Source organism: Aotus nancymaae, unplaced genomic scaffold, assembly GCF_030222135.1.
Source record: "Aotus nancymaae isolate 86718 unplaced genomic scaffold, 86718_ANA_hifiasm-v0.15.2.pri h1tg000049l, whole genome shotgun sequence".
Classification (NCBI taxonomy): domain Eukaryota; kingdom Metazoa; phylum Chordata; class Mammalia; order Primates; family Aotidae; genus Aotus; species Aotus nancymaae.
The window spans coordinates 9,018,728-9,040,039 of NW_026988463.1; the positions used below are offsets into that span (position 1 = coordinate 9,018,728).

At 40.1% G+C, this 21,312-nt stretch overlaps 1 protein-coding gene and 1 non-coding gene across 2 annotated transcripts in view; both read right to left on the reverse strand.

Moving 5' to 3' along the window:
- Positions 1–2,401: 2,401 nt before the first annotated feature.
- HAPSTR1 (HUWE1 associated protein modifying stress responses) overlaps positions 2,402–21,312 on the reverse strand; it is a 29,201-nt gene continuing 10,290 nt past the window's right edge. The window contains exons 3-4 of the mRNA XM_012448289.2: positions 19,454–19,729; positions 2,402–5,741 (exon numbers count right to left, since the gene is read on the reverse strand). Coding sequence (XP_012303712.1) covers positions 5,497–5,741; positions 19,454–19,729 — 521 coding nt within the window. The 3' untranslated portion in view covers positions 2,402–5,496. The remainder of the gene's footprint in view (positions 5,742–19,453; positions 19,730–21,312) is intronic.
- On the reverse strand, positions 20,560–20,700 carry LOC135269175 (U4 spliceosomal RNA). The gene has a single exon (XR_010337469.1). It is a non-coding gene; the product is annotated as a U4 spliceosomal RNA (small nuclear RNA).

The following is a 21,312-nucleotide window of genomic DNA, read 5'->3' on the forward strand; positions in this document are numbered from 1 at the left end:
GAACCCATCAGTATTTTATAGAGGAATTCCTTTGACCCAGCTAGTTCATCTGCAAAATTTTGTCACAGAGATACTTAAATATTAGGCTGGGTGCCGTGGCTCACACCTGCAATCCTAGCACTTTGGGAGGTCGTGGTGGGTGGATCACAAGGTAAGGTGTTCAAGACTAGCCTGGTCAACATGGTGAAACCCCATCTCTACTAAAAAGTATAAAAATTAGCCAGGCATGGTGGTGCGTGCCTGTAGTCCCAGCTACTGGGGAAGCTGGGGCAGGAGAATTGCTTGAACCTGGGAGGCGGACGTTGCAGTGAGCTGAGATTGTGCCACTGCACTACAGTCTGGGAGATAGAGCAAGACTCCGTCTAGAGAAGGAAAAAAAAAAAAAAAAAAGACCGGGCACAGTGTCTCATGCCTGTAATACCAGCACTTGGGGAGGCCAAGACAGATGGATCACTTAAGGTCAGGAATTCGAGACTAGCCTGGCCAACAAGGTGAAACTCCGTCTCTACTAAAAATAAAAAAAATAAATAAATTAGCTGGACGTAGTGGCGCATATGTGTAGTTCCAGGAAGGAGAATCGCTTGAACCTGGGTAGTGGAGGTTGCAGTGAGCCGGGATCGCACCACAGCACTCCAGCCTGGGCAACAGAGACCCCATCTCAAAAAAAAAAAAAAAAAAAATCACTGCTGCATTACTACTAATTAAAAAAACCCAGCTGGGCATGGTGGCTCACGCCTGCAATCCAAGCACTTTGGAGGCCAAGGCGGGCGGATCACCTGAGGTCGGGAGTTTGAGACCAGCCTGACCAACATGGTGAAACCCTGTCTTTAAAATTAAAAAAAAAAGAAGAAGAAGAAGAAGAAAAAAAAAAACCTGGAAAGTGTATCAAGGCTCATCCGTACAAGGAAGTACTATTCTGTCATAAGATTTCACCTTATTTGAAACCCTGTATCTAACAAAAATACAAAAATCAGCCAGGCTTAATGGTGGGCGCCTGTAATACCAGCCACTCAGGACACTAAGGCATAAGAACTGCTTGAATCTGGGAGGCAAAGGTTGCAGTGAGCCAAGATCGTGCCACTGCACTCCAGCCTGAGCAACAGAGTTAGACTCGTCTTAACAACAAAAAGATGTCACCATATTAATTCTAATGTGTAAAAGACCTGTACAGCCTGGGCATGGTAGCTCACGCCTATAATCCTAGCACTTTGGGAGGCCGAGGTGGGCAGATAACCTGAGGTCAGAAGTTTGAGACCAGCCAGGCCAACATGGTGGAACCCCGTTTCTCTACTAAAAATACAAAAAAAATTAGCCGGCGTGGTGGAACGCACCTGTAATCCCAGCTACTCAGGAGGCTGAGGCAGGAGAATCACTTGAACCCAGGAGGTGGAGGCTGCAGTGAGCTGAGATTGTGCCGTTGCACTCCAGCTTGGGCAACAAGAGCGAAACTCCATTAAAAAAAAAAAAAAAAAAGACCTGTATATACTATAAGCTGTTGTATGGCTTGATTTCTGCTGTTCTAATTCTTTTTTAAAGTACTAAATCAGTACAAAGAAAATGAAGGGCCATTGAAACTTGACTTGCCACATCACAGGCTACTGTCTACTGAACTTCACAAAGAGCCTGCAGGAAGTAAAACCCTGGATCTCACCCCATCAAATCCAACAGGTACAACACATGGTCTGACCGCCAGCCTGGGTGCTCAGGCCTGCTCCTCTCTTAAATACTGTCTCCACTAAAACATCACACATCTCAAATATTCCACGGGGAGGCTAGAAGCTGGCCATATGGGGTAAGGTTATCTGAACTATCAAAGCTGACAGCTTTCAAGAAGGGGTAGCAGGTACTATAAACACTTATAACTTTAAACAAGGGGTTCCTATGGAAGAACCTTTCTAGTCACTTCATTCCAAAACTCCAGAATGTATCTCTGAAGATTCTCATCCTCAACATAACTAGATACCTCAGTCACCAATCTAATGAATGAAGTGCCAGGTTATTACATACTATGTGAAGTAAAACGCAATGAGATTAACCTGCTAAAGTAGTCACCACTAGAGGTAGTAGCCAGGCCAAAAATTTAATCATTCTGTTCATAATTTTCTGAAATGGCCCCATTTCAAAATCATCTCTTGGCGTCTTGCACTGGCCTCTGAGGTTGACTAGCCCTCTGGGTTGATGTTGGCCGTCCCTCTCACTATAAAGGAAGTTAGCCCAGTTTCCACTGCTGAATGGCAATCTTCAGGCCCAAAGTCACAATTATTCAAGTTTAATGAGCTCCAGTAGCCCTTAGAAAAAAACACTTAGGAAGCTAATTCTTTTTTAAAAGCCTAAACTTCATTTGATTGCATCAAAAAGTTATTCAGATGTGATGACCAAACAAAACTGCAGACAAGCCCCATGGTTTTTTTGTTTTTATTCATTTTATGATTAAGGTGTGTATCACTACTCCAGTTGGGTAAACCACATTGAAGAATTTGACTGCAGGTCTTTAGATTCAGCCAAATGCTTTCCTGTAGGTTTGCTCTATAAAATATTAAACATTATAATACTTCAGCCATGCTCAGAACACTGCAGTCTAAGGATGAACCTCAACCCACCCATGCCAAGTAAGGGCAACAGGAGCAGAACTAATGAACTATGAATGTCTAAAAGAATCAGAGAATCTGGTTTAAGACGAAGAGAGGTTCTGTTCCCCCAAACTACAGTATTTAGTCTTTAAATCTAACCTGAACTGTTCAAGAAACTGAAAAAGTCAACTTGTTCTTAAAGTACCACACAGGTATGCAATCTTCCATTCTTTAGCATCTAAACTAGCCCAGGCAAACACTTCAAAAACCTAGCTGTCAGAAGTTAAGTTTTCCTAAGAGAAATCATTATCCTTCTACAAGTGAGCTTGTTTATTGTGTGTGTGGGAGAACAGAAGACAGCAATGGGACAGAGAAGGGAAAAGTTGCAACTGGGTGGCAAATGCATCAGGTGCATTTGAGAGTAAATGCAATGGAAAAAAGTAACAAATGCTAAGGTTTTGTAAAAGTTTAATGAAGCCATTAAGGCATATAAATTGTGTTCTGGCAGACAATAAGACCTGCTTCCTCTTACCAAAGAAAATGGCACATGTTTTATCAAAATTTGACAATTCAGAGTAAAGGGTACTGAGTGTAAGCTTCAGAGCACCAACTTAAACAAAATAACAAAAAAACTGTTATCCAACTTGGAGAGAGGAACGAGAACCAAGGCATAAAGGGGAATTAAATGTGTTCCTCGATCTCAAAATCCTTTTACGAATAGGAGTTCTGGCCACTTGTGAGCAACACATCGTACCACCAAACCCCAATTCCAGAATCTAAATTTACAACGATAGAAAAACAAAGGTAACTCCAAATGCATGTCTTGTATATTCCAAAGGGAAGCTTGAAAGTATTCATAACACATAGGCTTGTCTGTTTCAGGTAAAATGACAGGTTGCTATAATTCTTCCTGCTATTATAATCAAACAAAAAATGATCCACTTTTGCAAAAATTTAGAAATCTCTCACTTCCATTCCTAGTTTTAGTATGGAATTCACTTTTTTAAATAAGGGCTACATCTACAATGAATACAAAACTTCAATTCACACAACATTTCTAACATTCCATTCACATCCCACCCAGTCAATGAATATTTATGGTTAACTTAGCAGAGTTTCTTCACATAAAGATATTATTAAATGGCTGAAGAAATTGCAAACTTTAACAAAAGTGCTGTGAGTAATTATTGGAAAAACCCTTACACTGATTTGCAATGGTCTTTTAAGGATAAAAATAGGAAGTAACTGATACTGGACTACAAGTTTGCAAGGAAACATTTTTCACTGTCCTACTTGATATATAATATAATAATATGATAGAATAAATTACAGTACCTGGCAGGCTGACATCAGTTCTTCATCTAAAAAAAAACACTATCATTCAGTTTAGGATATTAAAAATGAAGATGAAACATGCTCTAAAACATTGTAGCTACAAGAGGTCTTATATTTACTCAAAAGAGGAATCTATTGAGAACTTTTATTTAGGTCTACCTAACAGCTTGAGAATCTCCATGCGATTCCATCTTTTCCAGAATGAGATTCCAAACTGAACTTTTTAGGAGAGGGATTGGAGGGACAGGGAGAGTTGGGTTTTGCTATTTTAAGTTGCAATCACATTATTAGTAGATAAAAGAGAGCTTTATCATCTTCTGCCCACTCCAATGGAAACTGCACTAAGCAGGGCCTCCATGAAAAATGTAAAATGATAGACTAGAAAACCTACCCCACTATCCATCTCCCTCTCCCTCTCACTAATACTGAACCAAAAAGGAAGCCCATTCTCAAAAGTTCATAACCTCTCTAGTTTAGGTCACCTCAAATGCAGTCTACATGTTTACATTTACCGTAAGTCAAGTACCCCACATAGGAAGTAGTGTTTTGTCTTAAAACTGAGTACTTTAGGCCTACAGGGTTAATCTGGGGCAGTTTAATAATAATATTGCTGGGCCGGGCGCGGTGGCTCAAGCCTGTAATCCCAGCACTTTGGGAGGCCAAGGCGGGTGGATCACGAGGTGAAGAGATCGAGACCATCCTGGTCAACATGGTGAAACCCCGTCTCTACTAATACAAAAAACTAGCTGGGCATGGTGGCGCGTGCCTGTAATCCCAGCTACTCAGGAGGCTGAGGCAGGAGAATTGCCTGAACCCAGGAGGCGGAGGTTGCGGTGAGCCGAGATCGCGCCATTGCACTCCAGCCTGGGTAACGAGCGAAACTCCGTCTCAAAAAAATAATAATAATAATAATAATAATATTGCTACTTTAGAGCACTAACACACACAAAGTGAATCCAATAAAGCTCTGTGCATTGATTCAATATTAAGTATTAATTGCATGACCATCATAGCACCTCTTTACATCACACAATCACCAGAATTAGAAACTGCTTTGAAAACTAAAAACAGGGCACAGTCCAATAATTAGAGTTGCACACTGTTACTATTTAGAAACCAGGTGCATGGTACAGTGCAGCTGAAAAAATGGAAGCCAAATCATGTTTTTAGACAATTTTAGGAATCTGGCAATATTGTTGAAGCAAAATACTCAACACAGCAGGAAATGGACCAAAAAAAAAAAGCCTTCTATAACCAAATAAACATCTGATATTTCCTTTCCCTTTGAGAATAAATACAGTTAAGGTCACTTTTAGCCTTGGAACGGGTATATGTTTGCCTATGATGATCTTGCTAACGACTACACAATATCTGATGTCCTCTGCTAGGATTATAGTTTTAAGAAAGCCATAGTTACAAGAGGCATCTACTGTAAATACCTACAACTTCCTTTTATGGCAACCACTACAGAATTCACTTGTCTTAAACAGTGAACAAGGGAAGATGGCCTCATGTTTCCTTTGCAATTATAGTATATGTTGAGGATCAAGTGGCTTTCAAGCAGCATGGTGGGTGTGAAAATGTTTGCAGTTTAGATCATTCTGTTGCGTTTATGGGTTGGTGAGTCTGTAATGACATCGCCACACTGGGCTGAGGTACGCTTTCTAGTTCCACCATTGTCCAAGTGGAGTGCCATTTCTTCTGATATGAAAGTGTTCAAATCGACATCATGGAGTCCATTTCTCCTTCGACTAGCATTCGATCCACTGCTTACATGTGTAGGAGAGCCTGGGGTACTCGAACGCACGCTTATACTAGCCATTGCACCACTAAGACCTAGGAAGAAGAAAAAAGGTTTTAGAGTTGCTCAATTATTTAACCCTTTCGAATGCAACCCACTTACTTTCCATGTTGTCACAATGTCAAAGCATGTCTGCCTATTTTCTTTTATAAAGGGTTACTGGCAAGCAATTAAGTTTCATTCTGGAAAAACACACCATCTGGCCTTGAGATATGTTTTATTGGTAATACTACCAATATCTGCAATATTGGTAACTACCAATTACTACAAGTTACCATGTGTCAGCCATGGTGCCAGGTGTACAAATAGCTCATGAAATTTCCCATCTATTAGGTAGGTGCTACACACAATTTACAGAAAGCACAGGAGGCGTTTGCTTTAAAACAAGACATTTTTGGTTACCCACAGTTACCATTCCAACAGATCCCTCTGATGAGTGTGTATGTCTGTGATGTATTCAAGAGAGCAAGAAAGCACTTCCAGGCCTAGGTGGGCTTATTCCAACAACCCCTTTAGATAAGGTGACCATGTAATTTATCATCCAAAACAGTATGACTACTGAGCCCAAAAAGAGTCACTGTTAAAATGTCTACTGGGACATCAGGTACAAAGTCAGTCTGCCCTTACTGGGCTACATGATCCCCTCAAGTCTGGAATGTAGATATCCTTCAGGACAGCCTCAATCATGATCCTCTCTAATCCTTTAGAGAAGTGGGGAGGAGAGGGGGTTATAAAGAATCATGCTGCTTTGTTTTCAACATTAAGAGTTACTGAATCCAGGGCTGGCCACAGTGGCTCACGCCTGTAATCCCAGTACTTTGGGAGGGTCAAGGCAGGCAGATCACTTGAGGTTAGGAGTTTGTGAACAGCCTGGCCAACATGGTAAAACCCCGTATTTACTAAAAAAAATACAAAAATTAGCTAGGTGTGGTGGCGAGTGCCTGTAATCTCAATTACTCAGGAAGCTGAGGCAGGAGAATTGCTTGAAGCCAGGAAGAGGAGGCTGCAATGAGCTGAGACCGTGCCACCGCACTCCAGCCTGGGTTACAAGAGCAAAACTCTGTCTCAAATAAATTTTTTAAAAAAGTTAATGAATCCAGAATATACCTAGCACTTATGGACACTCTTCCTTTCCTTAAACTCTTACACAGTTGAAGAGCAAAACTTACATTCCACCCCTAAATGTTCAGGATGAACCTGTGAAAGGTATGAGTCAGGCCAGGTAACATAAACCATAGTGTTGCATTTTTAAAAACCTACCGTCATTAGCAGTGATCTTAGGCCTTAGGAATTTCCCCTTCCACTATTCTTGCCTCATGTAGAGATTTGTTATTGCTTGACTAAATTTATAACACAGTTTAGTATAATCAATTAATTTTCAAAGAATGTAACTTGTATCTTCAAGTAAGCTTAGAGGTTTCATTTGACAGGGGCCCATTCTTTCTAATCATTAACTCTGTAAATATGTAGCTTAAATTTGAACTTTAAGTTGAAAAAAGATTCTCTGCCTCCTATCACATGAAATCTATTAAATTCCCCTTGACATTTTTCTCCCTCCACCAAATATATGCTGTGAACGTTCTTAAATGCATGGCCTCCACTATCGTCCCATGTGCTGACCATGTCCTCCTGGCCACATCTCCCTTCTGAGGTGCTCTCGACTCTGCACTCTAGGTGCCTCCCATTCCTTCCTGCACAAACCCAACCAATTCCCTGGCTGCTCTCCCTGAAGAAGATGCATCCTCCCTTCCCGCTGGTGGTCAGAGGAAATCAAACTATGTCCCTCTTTAGCCTCTAAACCTTTCAAAGGCTAGCATCTACTAAAAAATAAAAGCATTAACGTGGGAGTTACTTCCTACATCAGGTACTGGATGTCAATTACTCCTATGACATCTACAACATCTCCACTCTGCAGGTGAAAATCCAAGTTTAAAGGTTAAGTAATTCATCCAAGGTCAACAGGCAGTAAACAAGAGCTGGGACTCCCACTCAAGTGTAATCCATATTCCTATTCAGTTATTCTGATTCCCAAGTCTAGAGTATTTAGCAAAAAGGTGGCTTCAAGTTGGTCCTAGGACCAGCCTGCCTCTTAGGCCTCATCTCTCTGAACAGTTTCTCTCCTTTCTCTTCCTGCTCTCTTTACCCTTAGACCGAATCTGCACTACCAACATCATGCAATTTGCAGCTCTCTGAAATAGTGAAGCCTGCAACTGTCTCTTCCAACATTTACGTCGAGTGATCCCACCTGCTCCCCAGCACACCTTCCCTCTGACGCTCCTTTCCTGGTTCTCCTACCTCTCCATTTTCCTGCTGGCTCCTCTTTCCTCCTCCTTGAAATTGAAACTCTCTGCTCCTTCCTATTCACCAGACTGCCAGCTCCCTCCCCCGGTCGCCTTTGTGGGGTTCCCTTCTGCCCCTAAAAGGCTGTTGTCACCCTGGGTGATCTCAATACCATCAAAACGGAACTTCACTTCCTCTTCCCCAACCAGCACAAGCTTATTTTTTAAAACCAAACACCATCTTAAGCTATTTTTCTATAGCATGGTATAATCAACTATCTCTTCCTATAGAAAATATCTTTTCATTTCTATATAATGACCTTAACAGTGCCTGACACATCATAACATACATTGAATTCTGAAAAACAACAATACTTCAAAGTCCTACATCCCCTCGTGGAAATCCACTGAAATCCAACGCTCCACTGTTGATGTTTATTCACCTCTCCAATACCAGGAAATATAAACCAAACCCAGGTGGTTCTCTCTGCTACTCCCATCGAGTTTAAAACTCAATTATCCCCATTGTTGGCTTTTTTTGAGGTTCTACAGCAAGACTAAAGTTAAGGGGAGAGCTATGCCTTCTTTTATCCTCATGTCTCAGCCTGTAACATATTAATACAAGGTGCCCATGTTAACCTTTCATACTTGTTTCATAATGCAAAAGGTCCCAAGGTCATATGGCAAAATACAGGCACATTCGGCAATAAACTGGCCTACTCCAATAATTAAAATCAAGATACCCCTTATCATTTCAAAAGACAAAAAGAATTCAACGAACCCCACCCCAATGCCCTTGTTAACACAGGACTCCAATGGCAGCATGTTTAATATCTAACAACAAATATGGAAGGCTCAAAACACTGTATCAGAAGTGGACTAGGCATTTCAAGCAAATGTTACTTGTTGTTTCAGTTGCCATTCTCCATGAAAAAGAAGATGTATTAAACATCAATTTGGTAAATCTGAACTCCAGCAGCTTCTGGGAGAACCGCTTTTTCTACTGAGTGTATGACCTGGGTGTTTAGCTTGATAACTGTAATGTGCAATATGATCTATGACTGACTCTCATTGCATTGAAAATATTTTCAAAGTTTGCCTACCTAATCTTCCCCAAAAAGACTTCACAAGGGTCAAAAATAATTAAGATTAACAACCAAAAAATGTGCATTTTGACAGCCCAAATTTTATTTTACAAACCAATGACAGCTACTAGAAGATGCTTTAGGAAACCTTAGCTAAGCCACATAAACAATCAGGCCTATACAAGTACAGAAAAATCTAAACATGCTTCAGAACTAAAAAACAAACAAACAAAACAAAAAACAACAAAAAACCAAGTTGTACGTCCTGAGGGCATACAACTTAATTTCCTCCAAAAACACTTTTTCAAAAGGGCTACGGGAGTTATCAATTGACAAAAAAAGAACAAATAGCATAATTAGACAGAGAAGTCTCAATTGCTTAACACAAGATAAACTCAACAGTTGTATTCTGTATCCATTTTAAATTAGTCCAGGGGTGGAAAAGATTAGGATGGTTTCATCATACTTTGAAAAGGAAACTCCCACTGGAGCTAAAAGAAATTTACAGACCAGGTTATAGGAATCCAAGTTACATGATAAATTGTTAAAAGTAGCACATAACTATTATTGTCATACCAAGTTCATGCTTAAGCAACAAGAAAATCCTGTTTGCAGCATTAATTACATGTAATTCAGTTTCCAGGCACATAGTTAGAGGTCACACACAGGCAGAGAAAGAACAAATGCCAGCCCAGTCATCTCACTGCCGCAGTCCAGCAGCCAGTGGCCCAGGACATCATCTACACTGTCTACCTGCTTCCCAACCGCTTAAAAGCCCCATGAGGGAAGGCAAGGCAGCCAGCCCAGGAGGTGAGAAGGCATCGTTGGTCCACCTTTGCAGATCCGTTCCACCAGTGTTATCTCCCAAAGAAAATGGGATTTGAAACCGCAACTTAAACAAAGTGGGTAATATCCTGACTGGAGGCCCTAAGAAACTGGCATTCTTGCGTTGAAAATGAATTGCACTATTCAGATGCACAGCACTCCTTTTGCACAAAGTTGTGTTCTGAGGTGCCAGGACATACAAGTACTTGCAGTGTCAATGTCGTGTTTAAGATGTACCAGGGGAGTTCAAACATTTAAAAGGGAATTCTATTAGGAAGATTTTGGTAATTTGAAGTAGATACCACTCCCCACCCCAATCTGTAAATTATAATACTGAATTTTTATTGAAATAAAGCACACTAAATCAAACCAATTACAAAGATACATGGGTCACACCAAGAAAACATTTTCAGTTATGCTGACAGCCCCAAATGTTTTCCACATTTTTCAAAGACAGTTTTTAATGTCATGGGAAAATTGCTCACGACGTTAAAATGTAAAAAGCAAAATACAGTATCATATATGCAGTATCTCAACTATGAAATAATTTTAATATTTATACATTGAAAAAAAAGACTAGAAGAAAATGCACCAAACATTGAACTGCAGTTTATCTCTATATAGTGGAATAACAAGATATTCATTTTTTTAATTTTTGAAAACTTTCAAATTTTCCAAGAAATTATTTATAAATCATAAAATCAGTGAGAAAATTAAATTGAATATCAAAACTGCTTAAACAAGCACTAGGCTGAGTCACCTGGCTTTGAGGTATGCTACATGGCCTCCTTTTTCACTGCAATGAAAAAAATGTGTGACAAAATTTTATCGCAGGTTCAAGACAATGTTGCATTACTGATGTTGGAAGCTTTATGTCCTACCTCCTCAAACATCAGCAGCTAACATCTAACCTTAATCTACAGAAAATGCCAACTTTTCACTGAAAACTTTAATGCTACCTGAATTGCCTTAATTGTTCTTTTCAGGGGTTGGCTTGAACAAAGGGGCATAATTTACAAATTCCAGCCTTCACAGGAAATTTAATTAAAGATTCTTTAAAATAATTCATTTTAAGCAATTAAGAGATTGCTTTGGTGCATTAATCTCTTACATCTTAATTTCCGAATGTTTTTCAGACACATATTACTGTTAAAACAGTTATCAACAGTTATTTCAAGAAGATGCAGACTGCAACATTCAACAAGCATTCCTTAAGAATCTACTGTATTCCACACACTGCCAGGAGTGTGGATTTCCAGAGAGAAGAAAGGATTCTGAAAGGTGGGTGGGTATATCCAACAGGTTGGTTCTAATTAATCCTCTGTAACAGAAAACTGCAAGAAGTTTCTTTCGTACTATACCATCAGTTTTGTTTTGCTTTGAGACGAGTTTCACTCTTGTCGCCGAGGCTGGAATGCAATGGCGTGATCTGAGCTCACTGCAACCTCTGCCTCCTGAGTTCAAGTGATTCCCTGCCTCAGCCTCCCGAGTAGCTGGGATTACAGGCGCACGCCACGACCCGGCTAATTTTTGTGTTTTTAGTAGAGACGGGGTTTCACCATGTTGGCCAGGCTAATTTCAAACTCCTGATCTCAGGTGATCCACCCACTTTGGCTTCCCAAAGTACTGGGATTACAGGCGTGAGCCACCACGCCCGGCCGTATCATCAGTTTTAAAACACTTAACTGAAACATTTGTGCTAGCTGTCAAGACATACTTCTAAATATTTAGCTATAGCAATGGAAGAGGTAGAAAAGTGACACGAAAAGGGCAAGACAGAGAACCAAAGACAATTAAATTTCTTCTTAAAATGATTATCAATTGTCTAAGAAATTTTATCAGGAGTGATTTGTTCTCAAAAAAAAAAAAAAAAAAAAGTGGTAACTTCCTTTCTGTATCACTCTGGCATTTGTAGGGCCAAAGAATGTTTTGACCAACAAAGGATACAAAAATCTGCACTTGGAGGAGAAAGAGTATCTTACTGGTTCAGGGTGCCTAAAATAAGCTTTCCTTTTTCTAGGGAAAAGGTAGCAGTTTTATACTTTGGATGTGACAAATCAGTTATGTGCCTTATATTCTTCTTTGTAAAACATTCCTAGCTAACCTTATAACCCCTAAATCTGATTTTGAATAATTTTTTTATAGGGCCCCACACCCAGTTTCTCCAGATACAAGAATCTTGTCAAGCAACTTAATGATTTAAGAGAATAAGAAGTTCCATGGAGCCCACAGAAAGATTCTGTTGGGCAAAAAAAAAAAAGAACACACAAATGCAGCCTATTAATTCTCAAGGCGATGACACTGCCTCAATCTGATTCCTTGGATTTAGATACCTCACACTACTATAATTCTATCAGGCCAGAAACTCAGAAACTCCTTCAGGAGATTATTAGCTTATTCCTTTTTTTATTCACCTGCCCCTACTCTTAGCCTCTAATAAATAGAGTGCTTGGTATTCACTGTATTCAGTAAATACAGGACAATAGGAAAGGCTGCAGAATGACAATAAGAACTCTTAACACCAAACCCACAAAGAAAGCAAAGTTTTCAAACCAAAAAGTTCTCGGCAATCAACTAAGGAGCCGCTGTCTTGTAACTCACAAAGCACTGCTATATATGAGATATATATATCAGATATGAGATAGATATATACATCTCCTTAAGTTTTTTCCTCTGTGTTTTGAAATTCTTGTATTAAAGGCTAGACTGCCTAAGCTTGCCTAAGTCCCCTTGTCTTTTAAACTTGTTTTAAACACAAAAGAAACTTAAAATTGGGATTAAAGCCAAAAGCCAATGATAGCAATGGTTTCCACTGGTGCCTATTATGATACCAGATCCTGTATGCTAGAAGCCTTTGAGTCTGAAATGATGTGTAGCTTTAGAGAGGGACAAGTCAGGCCCAGTGGATTTAATTCCAAGCCCTGCAGTCAACAATGTCATCAAAATCAAATTCAGTTTGGGAACTAAAACCAAGTGTATGAAACAGTCTGAATTAGGGTCAGCAACTTACAGAGACCACCTATAAGATGCTATGAGTGAGAGTGAGGCTTTGAATAAAACTTCAGAGTGAAGTCTGGCTTGGCGTCTGGCTCCCCACCCTAGGACACATGCCATCTTCTTACTCGGGACCCTATTCACTTAACCCCCATGACGACAGCTAGGATGAAGAGAGACCAGATTTCAATCTAATGCTTTCAAGAAACAGCACTGGGTTGCGCAGGGCAACTCCAAATCTCTCCTTCCAGTGAGGAGAGAGACAATTTAAACCAACTTCACTAGTATGTCAACATGAGACAAGCTCAAGATCTTAGCAAGTACTATTTAAGCAGTCAAAAGTTTTAAATGACCTGACCCTCCAGCGTGATATCTGCAATTTAAAATGTGACCCTTACTAAACAGGGAGGCAAAAAAGTATTCCAGAAGGCAATGGCCTCTGGGCCTTGAGATCCTTGGTCTATTTTTGTGGTAAAATAGCCCAGGGAAAAAGAGGGTACTCACAGGACCTGGAAATAACCAGCAATTCTCCTTTTCTCAAGGCAAATAATACTTCCAGTGTCATGGTAGGGTAGGTAACCTGCCTGGGTTCTCATTTAATGTATCATCTTATAAGTAAGTATATCACCTTTCACAAAGGAGACTGGCTTGGAGAGGCTGAGTATGTCGCCCATGGTTATGCAAGGAAAAGAGCCTATAACAGCAAGCCTATGTATTCCTCCTAACAGTGAACCAGGGACACAGCTGGTCATTCACCTTTAAGCCTACTTATCCAGATTTGCTTATGGGGAAAACCCCAGAAAGATATAAAATTTGCATCGTTTCTGATGACTTTCAAGAAGCAAAGCCTTGAGATCTTTCCTACCTGAACACCTAAGCTCTAGGTTTCAGAGGGGATGATGCGGCAGACAGAAATTCTAAAAATATAAGGGCATAGTGGTTAGGAGTATGCACTTTGAGACCAGGTACTGTGGCTCATGCCAGTAATCCCAACATTTTGGAAGGGCAAGGATGGGAGATAGCTTGCGCCCATGAGTTTGACACCAGTCTGGGCAACATGATGAAACTCCAACTCTACAAAAAATAAAAAATTAAGAAATATGTTGAAAATTAAAAATTTATAAATTCAAAAACTATATATTTTTAGATACAAGACTTGTGTATCTATTCTACCACTTACTAACCTGCTCCCTATCTTAGCCAAGTGAGTCTTTCTTCATCAACCAAGTGTTAATAACCCAGGGTAGGTGTGAGGATTAAATGAGAACCTCCTTAGTGTAATGCTTATTTTATTTTATTTATTATTTTTTGTGGCGGGGAAGGGAGGAGGGGAGCCAGTGTAATGCTTTTATAAACACTGAAAGAGTAGGTTTAACTGTTATTATCCTATGGTCCCATGTAAGTCTCAGTTGTTCTAATTCAAGATTATCATGTAGCACCCTAGGCAAACAGGTTACATTATACCCTGATTGTAGCTATCTGGGGTAATTCTCAACTCTTTCTAGAGGTTCTGGGTCCCCACAGTGTTGTATTTATTCACTTAGCAGGTCTCTGCGATAATCCCAGTGGTAAACTCACAAATTTATGTCATGTTCTTCGCTATGTTCTATCAAAGCCAAAAGGACTAAGGCAAGGTCCCTGCTATATTGTGGCCCCAAGGGGCTGGGATAGTCACAGAAACAAATCATGCAGCAAAGCAAATGCACAGGTCAGGGAGGCTACAGAGATTGGGAGACCTGAAGGAAGGCTGTGTCACAGAAGTGAGGTATGAACACGTAGGGGTAGGAGCTGGACTCAAAGAGCACAGAGGTATTCAAGAGATAAACACTATGGATAGGATACCTGACCCATGGTTAAGACCAGATCATAAGGGTCTTGCAATAGCATGCTGAATTTGAACTTCTCTGTGTAGGCCCCAGGGAAATTTTAAACCAAGAAGTGACAAGATCAGAAAGATCACTCCAATGGTCTCATGAAAGATGGACTGGCGTCAACAGCTCAGGACTGGGAAGTGAGAGCTGAAATATCAGCCCAAGGGCTAAGGCTCACCTCCTCTGGAGGGCATGCCCTGAGCCGCACACAACAGGGCTATACTGTGAAATAGCCCTTTCTGCCCTCAGAATTATCTTCCACATACCACATTCACGGCATTAATAGAAATTATCCAAATCCGTGTTTGCCTCAACAGAAGAAGGAAACACTCTATATTTGTTTATATACTTCCAGAGACAGCACTCAATCTGCCATATAGAAAATGTGCTGAATGGCTCAATGAGTCTGTTGCTGGAGCGGAAGAATGAGTCCATCCTGAAATGTCATCTGAGACAAATGCCTGTGGGACACTTTGGAGATGTACACCAGAGGACGGGGGACATGCCATCTGGCAGTCAAGAGAGGAGGTCTAAACGAGAGGCCCAGATTTGGATATGAAGAGTGACATGGGGAACGTAATCTAGGGGAGTGACAGGGCCTGAGGACAGGTCAGGCAGGCCAATGTGGCAGAAGAGAAGCCAAGATGAGGAAAAGCTCTACAAGAAAAGGAATGAACAGAGGACCGGTGAGAATGGTAGACAGAGATCCACGAAGCAGTTCAGAAGATTTCTGGTCTCAAGTATGCTGTTTACATAAAAACGAGTGACCAGTTATTAATTCAACTCTTGGGAAGTTTATAATATTATTTTAAGACATAGGATAACAAAGCAAGACAGAAATCAACTTAGCACATGCATATGTATCTCTTTAAATCCTCTGTGAGTCTAACATACAGATGACTGGGTCCCATAGGACACAAGAAAAAAAAATTAACATGTTGCAGACAAGTGTCAAAATAAAGCAGTGAATTAAATCTTTAAGCCTTGATAACCACTAATTGAAGTCATTTTAATTAAAACTATTTGAGGCTGGGCATGGTGGCTCACAACTGTAATCCCAGCACTTAGGGAGGCCGAGACAGGCAGGAGGCTGAGACAGGTGGATCACTTGAGGTCAGGAGTTTTGAGACCAGCCTGGCTAACATAGTGAAACCCTGTTTCTACTAAAAATACAAGTATTAGCTGGGCATGGTAGTGGGCACCAGCTACTCAAGAGGCTGAGGCATGAGAATGGCTTGAACCTGGGAGGCAGAGGCTGCAGTGAGCCAAGATCACGTCACTGCACTCCAGCCTGGCCGACAGAGCAAGACTCAGTCTCAAAACAAAACAAAAAACAAAAAAAAACCTCTCTGACAACCATTAATTGATATACTTTTTTTTCTTTTTAAATAGAGATAGGGTTTCACCATGTTGGCCAGGCTGGTCTCAAACTCCACCTCAAGTGATCTGCCCACCTTGGCCTCTCAAAATGCAGGCATTATAGGTGTTAGCCACAGTGCTCGGCCAATTGATCTACTTTTGAGTAAAGCTCTTGGCCAGGCATGGTGGCTCATGACTGTAATCCCAGCACTTTGGGAGGCAAAAGAGGGCAGATCATGAGGTCAGGAGTTCGAGATCAGCCTGAACAACACAGTGAAACCCGATCTCTACTAAAAATACAAAAATTAGCTGGGTGTGGTGGTGCACGCCTAGAATCCCAGCTACTCAGGAGTCTGAGGCAAGAGTTGCTTGAACCCAGGAATGCTGGAGGTTGCAGTGAGTCGAGATGGCACCACTGTACTCCAGCCTGGGTGACAAGAGCAAAACTCCATCTCAAAAAAAAAAAAAAAAAAGGTGTTTACATTAGTCTCTCCCACTAAACTGAGCTCTGAGGCTTACTTAGAAGGGTAATGAATGGGATTTTATTCATTGTCACACTCTCTACATGAAATACTCTGCAGGTATCTTAAGTCTGCCATTTTCCTTCAAGTTAAGAGCATATTTATTTGGTTGGGCTATGTTTAATGGGTGTAGGAGTAAGGAATGGGAAAAAAACTGAAGGAAAACTGTCTTCTCTTATAAATACATAGGACACGATAGAGGAGTATGAGTTTGCTTTGATTATAAACTCAAGTCTGCCTCAATAGATCAATTCTTTTCCCATGTCCTTTTGTTCTCCGAACACATGAATTTAGATTCACCCCAAATGTAAACCTCCAAAAATTTCAATTTGACCTAACTTAACTTCATAAATTTGGCTAAGCACATAATATGCAAGACTGAATTCAGACATTGTATTTACTTTGACTATGGTGTTTCCAAATACATTTTTAAAAGAGCATCTTAACAGTTTTTACTTCAGACAATTCAACAAATCAGATAATAAGGACACCCAGTTAAAGTCACTAATTTACATTACTAGTTAACAATGGCCCTATTACTGGAACCATTCAAATTACTTTCTTTAACTATTCAAATTAAACTACTACTCTCCCCAATACACTGATGTTCTCACAAACCAGTAGAGCACAACTCAGTATAATTTATGTTTCTGTAGATGCTTTCAAAGGGCCCTATTACTTCATCACAGCACTGTTTTAACCGTATGAATTAGAGGTATGAACCCTAAGAGTAAGAATACATTCAGTCTCCGATCTATACTGGATTAGTTCTACATTAACAATTTATTGAAGGGAAAGATCATTTTTTTCCTACACAAAGTCTTATATTCAAACTTTTGAAAATCCTCACAACTTAAACATGTGAAAATTATAAATAGTCCCTTCAACTGTATCATTACTTAAAACTCCCAAAGTTCAGGAAAACAATAAGTAACAGGTTGAACAGATCAAATATGAGAAAATGTAATGGGAGTTGGAGTTTTTCAGGGCAGAGGGGGCTGGCCTGCCGTTGTTATTATTATGTACACTACTCCGTTAAGTTAACAAGCATGGTTTTTATGTTTCTTAAAACTATCTTCTAAAGTTTAATAGCACAATACAATAAAAAGATACCCTAAGAGAAGCATGGAATGAGCCATAACCCTCTTAATAAAGGAAGAAAATCACAATACTTAAGGAGAGACAACTGCATCAAATATTACCATGCACTACAATTAATCTAACAAACTATGTACACCTCTAGTTAATTGTTTTCCCAAACTTTAGGGGGAAAGATGTGAAACTCTCTAATTCAGCAGAAACAGATCAGTCACATTTTTGTCTGAGTTTCCAAAGTTCTGACAGCCTAACTACTCCACTGTATCAGGAATAATGCGCAGTCTTAAGTACTGCATCCATACAACCTGAACTTTCCTGCAATTAATGTTTTTGTTTTTAATTGTCCTAAACACTATCTAGCTGAAAAAAAAAAACATTGGGGTTTAGGAAAGAATCATGGTTTGCCAGAGAGAACAAGATCTCTACAGGTATAAAGTTTCAATGATTCAATTTCAATAAAGTTTCTTTATATCCCACTAGTTCTTAGTACCTTACCAGGTTACTTCATTTTAGATGACCTGTACTATGGTCCAAAAATGTTAACTTTCAACAAGACTCATGACACCTAACTAATTACTTCTACTTGCTTAGCGATCTGCATGATACATGCTTTCATCTTGGTTTCAAGCAAGTCTTATTCTGTTGCTTTTTTTCTATAGCAGTATTAAATGCTGTCACACAGGTTAACTCTCCCAGTTCTATTTGGAAGTCTGTATTAGAGAGCAACAGGCAACAACAGACTTATCACTGACTACACTCCCCAGGCTTCTCCAGCAATACTAAAATCCCTAAGCCAAGAGTGCCTTCTTACAACAGGTCTGGACTGGCAAGATGGTGATGTACCTGTCCACTGGCTGCATCTCTACTGGTCCCGCCTATTAAAGTGCAAGGGACCTGAGGGACAACAGGCAGAAGGAAAACTGAGTCTTACATCTGTCCTCTCTCACAATCTACAGCATACTAGGTAAGAAAGGTGTCAAGGGAGGTGCCAGGTCCCATGAGAACTAACCCAACAATTTCCCACCTTACTTGCCTGTCATGGAGCAAGCAACTAGAAATGTAATAGAATTTTTTTTTTGAGATGGAGTCTTGCTCTGTCACCAGGCTGGAAGGCAGTGGCACCATCTCAGCTCACTGCAACCTCTGACTCCCTGGTTCAAGCAATTCTCCTGCCTCAGCCTCCCGAGTAGCTGGGATTACAGGCATGTGCCACCATGCCCAGCTAATTTTTGTATTTTTAGTAGAGACGGGGTTTTACCACGTTGGCCAGGATGGTCTTGATCTCTTGACCATCCGAGGCCTCGGCCTCCCAAAGGGCTGGGATTACAGGCGTGAGCCACCACACCCAGCCTAGAAATGTAGCAGAATTCTTAAGACACAAGAACTTCCTCTTTGACCTCAGAAGAGGAAAAAAAACATATACAATATGTAAGTGTAAAGTGATATACTCTAACGCTGCAGAAAAATCTGTCATTTTAAACACCAATAAGCTCAAACTAACTTTCTGAAAACATTTTCTAGGATGGGTTAGCTGACAGAGTAAGTTCACCCATGTAAATTCTTAGCTTACATTCTATTAAACATTTCTAGAGAAAGCTGTTACTGTAAAAGACAAAAAACAGTCAATATATCCGGACCTAAACCTAAATGTGAAAAATGGGTCCACAGGCACCCTCTTAACCATTTTCCAAAGAAATATGTTTAAACGGCTTTACCATGCAGAGCTATGGCTTCCCGGAAGGGTTGCAAATCAGTCTCTACAGATGAGCTAGTTTCCGTTGAAGTAGCTCGGTTAGGGGACACTACAGTCAGTCTTGGGGGAGCTCTAGAGTTTCGTGGTGGAGGAACCTTTCCACACAGGAAGCTGATCAAATCTTCTCTACGAATAGTTCTTCTGCGTTTTTTAACCCAAGCCAACACATCCTTATTGCGTCGCTGATAGCCAATCTGAATTCCAATATCAAAACTTCGTTGATGGGTATCCACGCTTTCTGTTAGAAAAAAAGAAAAAGAGAAAACATGTATCATGATCACTAGAGCCATAATGTATTCCCCTCTAAAGAAAATCATTTTACAAGTTAACCAAAGTGAATACCATGATGTGGCCTCTGACCCCATCAGTATCGACTAAACTGAAATGATTTCAATCATAATGAAAATGTTACATATGATATTCAATCTTAATGGTCTAAATTCAGTGTTTCTTACACTTCTAGAGCTTGTCTTGTTCTTAAAAAAATTTCTTTTAACATCTGCATTTACCATCTAATTGGGAAGATGCCCTCCTACTGACAGATTCAGCACCGACAATCAGGAACATGCCGAAGGCAGCAGCAAACGTGTTAGAATGAAAAATTAATCCTGATTAATTTCAACACTAAAACCAAACAGCATGGTGGAAACAAAAAGCTTCATCCATTTCCCTAGGTATATTGTCATTCTGCTTCCAGTTCCCAACAGCTTCCTGTAACTCAACCATTCCCAACAGATCTCCCAGACTAGATTACCTATATACTGAGTTTTGGTAAAAATGACCCCTACCTTTTAGTGGTTTGATCTAGTTAGAAAAAAAAATTGAAAATTTAAGTCACTGCAATTTATTTTTAATTGTGCTATGCTCGCACAAAAATCACCAGTATGTCTTTTTAAAAAAAATTTATAAATATATATATATATAAAAACTAAGATGGGGTTTCACCATGATGGCCAGGTTGGTCTTGAACTCCTGACCTCAGGTGATCCACCCACCTCGGCCTCCCAAAGTGCTAGGATTATAGGCATGAGCTATCGTGCCTGGCATCTTTTTTTTTTTTTAATTCAGTCTCCATAGAGACTGACAAAAATTGCCAAAGCTGACTGTATTTAAAGTCGTCATGGAAGGGTATTGGGAAAAGTTTTCAATTAGCAATAATCGCGCCTTGGATAAACCTCATTGGCTACAATACTGCCACTGCGCAAAGCCACCATTATGTCTTTAATGGAATTAATCCATTGTACTTTATCCCTGAACCTTTTGTAAAAGCAACAATACTGTGTACATTTCTCTATTACTTTTTGTGGCTTTATTTTAATTTCTTGTCTGCTATGTCTACAATAGACTCTGAAAGGATAAGCAATAGTTAAACAATGTAAAGCTGTGTTCCAGCAAGAAGACAATCATCCAGACATCACAGAGGATCCCAAGCTGAATTTGCATTATTAAATAAAATGGCAAGAGGGCAGCAGAATAACCAGAACTTTATAACAAGCCCTACTCCTTAGCAGACGATAGTATTTATTGCTAAAGATAAACAGAGATACTGTCCACAGAAGATCTTTTCTCTTAAAAAGTAATGAAAGCAGGACCTGGGATGTTATGAAGAAAAAAAAAATACTTAAAAAGGACCAGGAGGCCGGGCGTGGTGGCTCACGCCTGTAATCCAAGCACTTTGGAGGCCAAGGCGGGCAGATCACCTGAGGTCGGGAGTTCAAGACCAGCCTGATCAACATAGTGAAACCCCGTCTTATTTTCTAAAATTAAAAAGGACCAGGACTAGATTTCAACAACAATTTGGAAACCCAATATGCTATAAAG